Genomic DNA, 10529 nt, shown 5'->3' on the forward strand with positions numbered 1-10529 from the left:
TGTATTCCTAGTATTGGTAGTAGCTTTTCCCAATACTTCACAAGTTTTTGCAGCAAATATTTAAATCCCGTGAAACATTTGGCAAAATTACTTAATGCTAAGAAAACGTTACCCCTAGAATAAGATACCAGAACCATGTAAAGAAAATAGAAACTATAATTAAAGGAAAAAGTAAAACGAGAAGGCATTTTCCCAAAAGCTCTAAAAGTTCAAATGTAGCACAGAACTCCTCCTTAAAAATCACGTAAATCAATGAGGCCACTCCATATTTAAAGCCATTTTGTTTTTATCTATTGGGGTAGTCACTTTACATCATACCAAAAAGACTGTATAACGAATACATGTGTCAAGAATCAGATTTTTATGGCACAAAAGATAGTTTTCCATTAACCTGCTTTCAGAGTTGTTAAATACATAATTGAAGACAAAGAAACTAAGGCTATCACAAAATAATATTTGCATGATGATGTTAGTCTTTATTCAGCTTCCTAACTGACTCCTCCAGTCGGAAGGTGGAGAAGAATCTTTCCATTAGTTTGTTTCAGTGATTTATTCTGGATGAAAAGATTCTTTTCCTACGTTTGACACAGATTTATTTTCTCATTTATATTGTTATTCAAAGTTCACGTAAGCTTTAACGTTGTACCTTACAATGTATGGAATTTGAGATTAAAATAAAGCTCTACTCTTAACATAACCTTTTCTATAGTGTAAAAAATATCCTACGCGTTCAACTTATCGAGAATGTTAAGCATTCGCCTTGGGGAAAAAACTATTTTGCGGATTTTTCAGTACAAACCCAACTGTTCATGTTCTGCATTAAGGGATCCCTGTTAAGTTGGGTGCCACCCAGTGTTCATCTTCTGCAACTACAGCTTGGCTGCTGTACTCACAAGCCAGAAGAGCTATGCCTACAAGACAGTTTTTAACAACTGCAAATTTGAGATGCTGCTTACTTTTTCATCCTTACTTCTCCCCTACCCCTCCACTCTGGAAAATTTACATCTTTGAAATAATGAGTGTTTTTTCATTATCAAAATCAGTATAAAAATAGCAGCATGCTACTAGACATGAAAAGCAGATTCATCATGCATTACGAATTTAAATGCAGATTTCTGCCTTCCTTTTATATTATCAAAATCTTTTTAAAGTTAACATCAAGGCAAGGGGTATAAGGACAGACACTGCATAGTATGATTTGATACTAGTCCGAACTGGGTATTTGTATTTAATCAAAATCCATGATAATTACAGGGTAAACAATTTTTATTTCAAAATACAAGTTTAACTGGAATTGTAGTGATGAAAGCAGAAGAGGGAAAAATGCAGTCTTTTACAGCCCATGTCACTGTATCTCACTTACATCCAGAGGTAAAAAGCTCTAATTGGTGAAGAGACAAAATATTTGTGGCGTTTCATTGAACCTTTGTGATAATCCAGCATTATCCATTTCTAAAGAAATATAAATACTTTAAAACAAACATTGAAAATAAATCCTTTTGATGTAACAAACTACACTCTTTACTGAGAATTTTCAGTCTTCTTAAAAGAAAGGGACTTCACCCAAAAAATAATCGAAATATCAATGTAGAACAATCCTTGGAGGAAAAAAGTCGGAATGTAAACCTCTGTTCCAAATTAGATCTGAAAAGCAAAAACATCACATCATGTATTTAATTAAAATGCATTTTTCAACAAGTAACTCAGCTATTTTTACAGTTCAACTGGAGACTTCCTGAACTCAGTACAGTACTTTTTTTGCCTCAGCTCATATCCCACTTTCTTAGCACGTGAACAATTCCTCTCCTCTTGTGTCCCCCCCACCACTGTTAGGATGCTGTAGCTGTGCAGATGAGCAACTCTGCCAATAGAACTATGCATAAATACTACAGCAATGAATTAGCCCACAATTCTCAAAAATGAAAACAAAACCCAGTTTAAGGGTAACTTCTCCAAGCAGTGACTATCCAAATTAACCTGGTGGCAAAATGAATGGTTTTCTAGACATTCTTCTGAGATAAACAACAAAGGAAAGGCTCCACTAACGTCTTTCATGTTAACTATGACCTTGGAAGCCACACTTCATTGTAGGCAAACTAAGATGATCCTCAGAGAGGTTATTCACATTGTATCTCCTTATGTCTTTCCCTTTCTTAAAGTATGATATTAATATTCTATTGCACAGCTGACAGAAGCTTAAAAACAATCACAGCTGCTCGCTTAAATACATGATCCCACACAAAGATCCATTAGTTTGCAAATTTCATTATTTCAGTATTCCTACAGCTACTTATCACTTTGACATCTTACAGCAACTTCATTGTTAAAAGCTTGCAATACTAGAAAGTGTTTCCAGCTTTAGTAAGCTCACCCGCTGACAGGTTCAAAGTGTGATTTTTCAAAAGCCTGAAGAAAAGTTCATCAAAACTTTGATATTTTTACTGTATTTGATCTAAGGCATCATATACCTAGAACCTCAAAAACGTCTCAACAATGTAAGCATTTAAAGGGGATTAGTCATATTACCAACTCAGAGAGAGAAGACTAAAAAGATGAAGAATTAAAACATAATAATATACTTAGAACAGTCTATCCAATTAAGTTAACTCACTGGCTCAGTAAGTTACTACTGATCCTCTCAGCCAGTTGACCCTGCCCACATTCATCTCTCAACTGCAAATAAAGCCCATCGTCTTAGAAAACATTTCACAGCAGATTCTACTTCTGCAATTTGCTGTATAATTTGAATTGTAACAATCTTACTACTGCAATTTAAGAGTGTGCATGGTCAGTTACTATGGCTTAGTGATAAGCAGTAACACAACTGATTGTCACCATCTGTAAATTCAGGATTATGGTTAACTATTAACTATTAAGATGCAGCTTTTTATGATTTTTATGGAAACAAAATGGAGACTTAAATTTTTTTTTTTTAAAAAACCGCAAATCCCTCAGTTACATCTGTAGTTATTATTAGATACTGAGGTTGCTAAAACTACAGAGGAATCAGAAAGGTGAAACCCCCACGTATTCATGCAATTCCCCAACACACCTACGTTAACCTGTGACTGCCCAGAGAGGTGATGGAGTTTCCATCTCTGGAGATGTTCAAAACCTGCTTGGACACATTCCTGTGCAACCTGCTCTAGATGGACCTGCTCTGCCAGGGGGGTTGGATTAGATGATCTCCAGAGGTCCCTTCCAACCCCAAATCATTCTGTGACTGGTGTCCAGTGTAGTTTGCATCAGCAGTTCATGGCTCAGTTGAGGCTGGCTGCAGCTGCCCAACATGGTACAGGAGCTGACCCACCAGTCTTGGTGCCTGCTCCTGGAGAGGTCTTTCTGGCCTACTGTGCAGGGGACGTAAGGAAATCCTACTAGTCTGCTAAACCTTCCTGTTTCATCCACTTTGCCTTCCATCATGAGCTTCTTGTAAGGAGCTTACACTTCAGAGAGCTGTCCTGAGACCTACATTCAGTTCCTCCAACGTGAACATATCCATGTGTGTAGTTGTTGACTCGCGCAACTGCAGCTTCTCACACACGTTATCTATTGATGTACACACACACAGTCATTTGAATGGACGCTGCTACGTAACTCTACCTCTTTGGGGTCAAACGACTTTGATTTTCTTTTAAGCATTGTAAGGGTAATGAGAAGACTGCTCTCCATGTATGTTTTAATAGTATGACACTAAGCATGCTGTTAGCTTAGAGGTCGACTGGATGATGATCGTAGGACAGGAGAGAGAACAGAAAGCTGGCATGGCCTACATCCATACCACTGTCTGAAGCAGTCTCTGCGAAGGCAAGCTATTCTAAACATCAATGTATTATTTTCCTTGCTCTTAAACAATGAAAAATAGCTTATTGCCAAAGATGACAGTTTCAAGCATATGATACAAAATATACATTTACTACTTACGTCATCAATATCTTCATCGTCATCTCCGATATCATCAAACTGGATTTCATCATCATCTCCAGGACCAAATGTGTCTGTTTCATTGATTTTAGCTAAAAAGGAATTACGAGAAGTTGAGGAGGGCACTCACACCGAGTCAAGACAGACTGAATATTCCTGTCCAATATGAACTTTCAAGTGAAAATATTCTTACCATGTTCTGGAAGCTCCCCATATGCTTTCAGACTTCTGGCTTCATCTGCATTGTACTTTAGAATAACATCAGCCTTGTTATCCTAAATAAGAATTTATTAGAATTTATTAGTCATCTATGAAGAAAAAAAGCTCCTTATTAACCTCAGGAGAACTAGTAGCACCTATATTATTTATAGAATAATATCTGAAGTTAAAATACTCATTTGTAGAATATTTTCATTTCTTATAGGCGTTAACTTAACTTTCTCATATTATAAGTAATTTGAGTAGTTTCATGCCTTTGAAATTAATCTTTCTTCAGAGAACACACGCAGTGAGGTGTTTGATGGTCAATCAGAAAGTGTCAAAACTTCCTAGTTTTAAGTAGTTTAATATATACAGTACATGATAGTATCTTAAATGTTTTACAACTCTAACATAGGCTTCAGAAGCAGAATCTATCTTCAAATAACTGAGGACAACACAAACATTCATGAAAAAGCATTTGCCCAATGAAATTTTGACAACTGTTTTTCATTAGCCTTTATATTAGGTAAAATTACGCTACTCCAGTTTTGGAAATTTAAGTAGAAACTAATCACTGATCAATTGGCCTCTTAATGTAAAAGCTTGAACATCAAGGCTCCAAAATTCTGATTACCAAAAATTCAGATTATCACAATAAGGTGTTTGTTGCTTGGCTCAAACTCCCTTATATCACAGGATCCAAGCATCAGGCAGCTACACCTGGAAAAAAAAGGTCAGGTGTGATGCCAGTAAGCACCTTCATTCACAAAATCTCAGTGTGCAATTTAGAACAAGTTGAACCAGAATTTGTCATCTACTCATGACGATCTTCCTGTAATACACGGAAACTGAAAGTCATGATGTAGCATAACTGAATACAAATTCAAACAAAGTTAGATGGGAATTTCCTCATGATACCTGCTACAATTTAACATTAAATAAAACTGTCAGATATTCTTCATCGGCAAATTACACTGAATTTTTACCTGGTAGTCTCTTAAGCCAACCAATATAATATCAGATGTATTTATCCAAACCTGAAAGAGAAAGCATACGGTATGTTGCACGAATTCAGCTGTTATTGTGTAACACAAGAGCCAAACAGCACATTTAGGTTTACTGAGAGATGTGAAACACGTCACTAGAGTCACCATTTTCACTTCCTAACCAGTAAACCAGAAATACCCAATTTCATATTTTAACAGCAAAACCAAGGTCATAAATACTCATAGATATGTTGTTTCACATGTTATGGAGCTATTAATAAGGCAAATCAAACTTCTTTGAAGAGCTTCTAGGCAACAAGGTCATTATTAACTCATAACTTCTGAGAAAACGGAAATGATGCATCAAGCCACCACCCTGTGAGCTGAGCTCCACATGGGCAAAAATGAAAGAAAAATCTGATGAGGAGGGTGATGGCCAAGCACAGTGAAGAGCACAGGAAAAGGAATGGAGCTGTTTCTAGTAACTGACTATGCTAATCAGTCAAACCAAAGGCAGAAGCCTGCAAAACAGGACATGCTAATTTAAATGCACAAGATAGTTCTATCCCACATCAGCTGATTTTTTTTTTTTTTTGGAGATGAAATATATTTCAGTTAAGATTTCCTTTCTTTTAGACACAATGAATAGCTAAGTGATGCTTTCTGTAACAAAAAATGAATTCTGCAGCACTTAGCATTTACCTATGCACATTCTCCATGACCTTCAGCAGTTTATCAGCAGGGAGCTAAGCGGGGCTCACACCGATACCAAGATTCGTGCATTCACTGGTCTCCAAAAAAGGACAGATGGAACAATCCAGAATGAACACAGCAAACATCTGTTTTTATTGAGAACAGACTATCTGAGAGGACTCCTCCGTATCACACACCAGCAGAGGACAGAAAGCTGTTACATCTGACAAGGGCAAGAGGGGACACCGTCCAAAGATGGCAAAGTTAAGACTGCAAACTGGCATCCCTGAAGGTACAAACTTTTGCAGATCACCTTTGGATGAAAGTATTTTGTGAACTGATGAAGTGGACAATGAAACGATGCGTGCCATCAGCACTGAGGTGCCTGTGGGAAGCTATGAAGAAGCTTTCCCAATCCACCCTTATTGAACTATTCTCAAATAAGTCACACAGTGAGCTGTCTACAATGACCCAGTTCCTTCACAGATCAAACTAAGAGCTTTCCCAATCCACCCCTATTGAACTATTCTTAAATAAGTCATGCAGTGAGAAGATGTCTATAATGACCCAGTTCCTTCACAGATCAAACTAAGTGGGGTATCAAACCCTGATTCTTATTGGTTTTGGGAAATAACATACAAAAGAGGTGACTTTGGACAGCCCTTTTACACCTTTATTTTCCTATGCTGGTTGTCAGTCTTCATGTTAACAGAAGCTAAGCACTGATCTAGTCTCAGATATAACACGCTGATTTTCCAAATAGTCATTAAGTTCCTCAACTACAATTAGGGACCTTCTTAATACTTCATATACATATAAACTTCTAGAATACAAAAAAATTCTTAGTTCATATGCAGCCAAAAACTCTCCCCTGAAACACACATATCCAAAGGCAGCCCTTCAACTATGAGCTTCACTCAAGTGTCAAAAGACTGCCTTTTGTTTGTGTTGGCAATACAAAAAGAACAAACTAGTTTGCGACCAAAGAAGTTTAAGATATTAATAACAGTAGAAATATTAATAAGAAGCATGTATAAGAAGAAACATGTAAAGTTTTACAAGTACATATTATGCGTATTAAGTTTTATAAGAAGCTACACATGTAAAGTTTTACAAGTACATATTATGCATAATGCCACTGTTTTCTATTGCAATGCTTCAGAATTACCTTTTTCCTTAGTTTCCCTCTAATATGACATAACCTCTTCACACCATCAAAACATAATGCCTCCAGTCTTCCATTGCCTAACATCTTGATCACCTGGGCATATTCTGAAAGAGACAGTAACACATAGCAAAACTTCTAAACAACTGCAGCTTCATGAAACAACCAGTAACTTTTGCCATTGTAACCAAAATTCGCTGAACCATTTTATCAAACACGAACAGCAGAGGGGAGCTCTGATCAGCCACACAGGCTGCTGATGTATCACAGTTTTCGTTATCATTGTTGATGTTAACACATCATTGTTGATTTTCAAACACTGCTCATTCTCGGTTGTATTCATGTTTTCGTTCCCTCTGAAATGCTTACTACAGATAATTTTAAGAGCTATCACAATCAGATTTTGAAAGTTTATGACAGCCTCATAGCTCCTGTCCTAATGGACAAAAATCTCGTTGCTACCATTAAGGGAAGAGGAGGAAGCAGCACATCCTGTATACCCACACTCTGAATCCCTTCTGCAGAGGCTCCTTGGAAAAAAAAATGCTGTTCTTGAAAGGATGCATTCTAGTGGTCTCAAAAACTGTCTGCATGGCAAGTACCGGGCTTCTGCTGAGAACCGTGAAGCTCCTCTCCAACACCCACCCTCAATCTCTCACCTTGTATTTAATCTCCATCCCTCACTGAATTCCAGAAATCCCTACTGAAGTACATCACACATGCTATTAAAGTTTGCAGTATAATGTATTACCATTTAACTAAAAAAGATAAAGCTTATAAGAATTCTAACATTACTATTATAAAGCTGGTAAGAATTCTAACATTATCTGACTGCCCACTCTAACCCAGGAAAAAAATTTTCTCAATTAGCTGGAGCTGCATTTCAGTATTTTAAAATCCTTCCTTAGTACTCCGACTGCCCATTCTAACTCAGGAAAGAAATTTTCTCAATTAGCTGGAGCTGTATTTCAGTATTTTAAAATCCTTCCTTAGTATCAATCAGATTTTGAAAGTTTATGACAGCCTCATAGCTCCTAGTCACACTCAGAGTTTGAAAGTTTATGACAGCCTCATAGCTCCTGTCCTAATGGACAAAAATCTCGTTGCTACCATTAAGGGAAGAGGAGGAAGCAGCACATCCTGTATACCCACACTCTGAATCCCTTCTGCAGAGGCTCCTTGGAAAAAAAAATGCTGTTCTTGAAAGGATGCATTCTAGTGGTCTCACAAACTGTCTGCATGGCAAGTACCGGGCTTCTGCTGAGAATCGTGAAGCTTCTCTCCAACACCCACCCTCAATCTCTCACCTTGTATTTAATCTCCATCCCTCACTGAATTCCAGAAATCCCTACTGAAGTACATCACACATGCTATTAAAGTTTGCAGTATAATGTATTACCATTTAACTAAAAAAGATAAAGCTTATAAGAATTCTAACATTACTATTATAAAGCTGGTAAGAATTCTAACATTATCTGACTGCCCACTCTAACCCAGGAAAAAAATTTTCTCAATTAGCTGGAGCTGCATTTCAGTATTTTAAAATCCTTCCTTAGTACCAGCTAAATAGTCTAACAAACCACATGAGACTATTGATAACTGAGAATGTTTCATTAAGTAGAGTTTGCTTGGGAGTCGAAAAGGATTTTAAGTTTTATAGGTGCATTAAAATCAACTCATTTTTTCTTACAACTGTCACAGAATATCAAAAAGGGCTTAAAAAATGAGTTCAGCAGTCACTTCTTTTACAGTGACTTAAGTCAGTACTTTTCCTGTGTTTCTAACAAACCAACTGATTAATTGGTCACTGGGCCAGTACTTGCATACACGTGAGCAACCACAAGAATGTGACACACAATCCAGGGCAAGCTGAAAGGGAGGTGAGCTCACTGTCACCAAAAGGCAGGGGCGAGGGGAATCCTAGTCATCACCCTCCAGTTGAACACCTGTGACTTGCTTTACCTGACAACATCCAAACAAGGACCTTACCTATTGCTCCTGTTTTAATAACTTGGACACCTGAACCCAGGAACCGATTCAACCAAACCACCAGAGGACAGCAGAAGAACAATCAGGTGTACGTACTGTTCTGCCAGGTCAGTGACTTCGGAGTGCTCATCGAAGTATCCAAAAAATGTTAACAGTTGGTATAAAACAGAAAGCAGGTCTGTGCATCCAAAAGACAACCAGCAACTACTGGCAACCCCGAGCTACATGAGGTAGCCAGCTGCTTACAGACCCTCACACAGAGCTGCTCAAGGGACGTCTAGGGAATGTTAACACACATACTGTATTATACATGACATCACAATAAGGTCAAGGAGAGGCAAGCTTCATTCTTAAGTGGTGAAGCTACTTAAAGATTCCCTTTTCCTAATGTCTTCCTCCTACACTCAATGTGTCATTTAGAATTCAAATACAACCCCAATAAGAATACCTCTTTTTATTCCACAATACCTTTGTATTTCTCAGGCATCCAGATGTTTTGTTTATCAACTTCCAATATACATCACTTACAATGTTTGAATGAAAACAATGCCATTGCCATACTAGAGTAAAAAACTCACCTTGCCCGTCTTCCTTGAACACCAGTTCTCTTTTTTCTGATTCATTCTCATTCTTACCTCGTCGCCTATTTTTACCTCCTTTGCCTAAATTAAAAGAGGACGGGGGAAAAAACATGTTACTACCTGTGAATACAGTGAATGAAATAATCAGACTTATGGGGATTTCTGTGCTTATTCTCTATATGGCTGTTTAAAGTATCCTATCTAGGTTTTTTTGCTTGCTTTTAACATTTTTAACTCTAGATTTTTAATTGAGTAGTAGCATAGTAATTAGAAGGTTGGAGCCTCCACTATTTAAGATCTCCTGGTTGCTCTAGGGTGACAGCAGCCTTCAAAGGGGATTTGCACAAGATCACCATTTTCAGTTTTTGTGACTGCTGCTCCCAAATACCTCATAACTAATGGTGGGATACCCTTATGCACGTTAGGGATATAAGAATAACTTTAAGGGTTACTGTAGTCCTGCAAACCCTGAAACACTCCAGGGAAAGCTCACACTCCAAGCGAAGATGCCCTTTTTAAAAGGCACACACGTGGCAGCAGGATCAAGCCCTCTCCCATGAAAACGCAGAAAAGCAGACCCTACTGCTTAAAATTAAAAAGAGCTGTTTAAAAGCTGCTGTTCCTTCTCTCTCTCTCACTCCTCCTCCTTTTCCTTTCAAGCAGCGGGCTGGGGGAAAAAGGGGGAGAAGCCACACGGTCCCCACCAAGCCCAGGGAGGGGGACGCACACCCGGCGGCCGCCCCTGACAGCCAAACCCCGCCAGGGCCTTCCCGGTCCCGGCCGGCCAGGCCCCAGAGGCCTCCCACAAGCCGCTGGGCCGCGTACGAACGGGACCCGCACTCCAGGAGGGGTGAACCGATGCCGGGGGTGGGGGGATGGACCCGTCGTCCCGGCCCGGCGCGGTGGGGTGGGCGGGAGAGCTCCTCCGCCCCCTCCCCGCCCCGCCCGCGGGCACCAGGCCGCGGCGGCTCCCACGTGAGAGGCGGCGGG

The 10529-nt window shown here is 38.9% G+C and overlaps 1 protein-coding gene across 1 annotated transcript; it reads right to left on the reverse strand.

Moving 5' to 3' along the window:
- Positions 1-268: 268 nt before the first annotated feature.
- On the reverse strand, positions 269-9666 carry EIF1AX (eukaryotic translation initiation factor 1A, X-linked). Its single transcript, XM_014960365.1, has 6 exons — positions 9537-9666; positions 6973-7076; positions 5112-5162; positions 4118-4199; positions 3925-4016; positions 269-1644 (listed from the first exon to the last, which is right to left on the reverse strand). The coding sequence occupies exons 1-6, from the start codon at positions 9649-9651 to the stop codon at positions 1639-1641; spliced, it is 450 nt and encodes a 149-aa protein (XP_014815851.1). The 5' UTR covers positions 9652-9666; the 3' UTR covers positions 269-1638.
- Positions 9667-10529: the final 863 nt, after the last annotated feature.

This window comes from Calidris pugnax, unplaced genomic scaffold (genome assembly GCF_001431845.1).
Source record: "Calidris pugnax isolate Ruff unplaced genomic scaffold, ASM143184v1 scaffold188, whole genome shotgun sequence".
In the NCBI taxonomy this organism is placed as follows: Eukaryota; Metazoa; Chordata; class Aves; order Charadriiformes; family Scolopacidae; genus Calidris; species Calidris pugnax.

What these genes read in the sequence shown, in the direction of transcription:
- EIF1AX (XM_014960365.1), bottom strand. Translation starts at nt 9,651, where the DNA reads ATGTTTTTTCCCCCGTCCTCTTTTAATTTAGGCAAAGGAGGTAAAAAT. An exon ending in GAGGGAAACTAAGGAAAAAG is followed by an intron (nt 5,163 to 6,972) that starts GTAATTCTGAAG and finishes TTTCTCTTTCAG; the next exon opens with GTTTGGATAAATACATCTGA. An exon ending in TGGGGAGCTTCCAGAACATG is followed by an intron (nt 4,017 to 4,117) that starts GTAAGAATATTT and finishes ATTCCTTTTTAG; the next exon opens with CTAAAATCAATGAAACAGAC.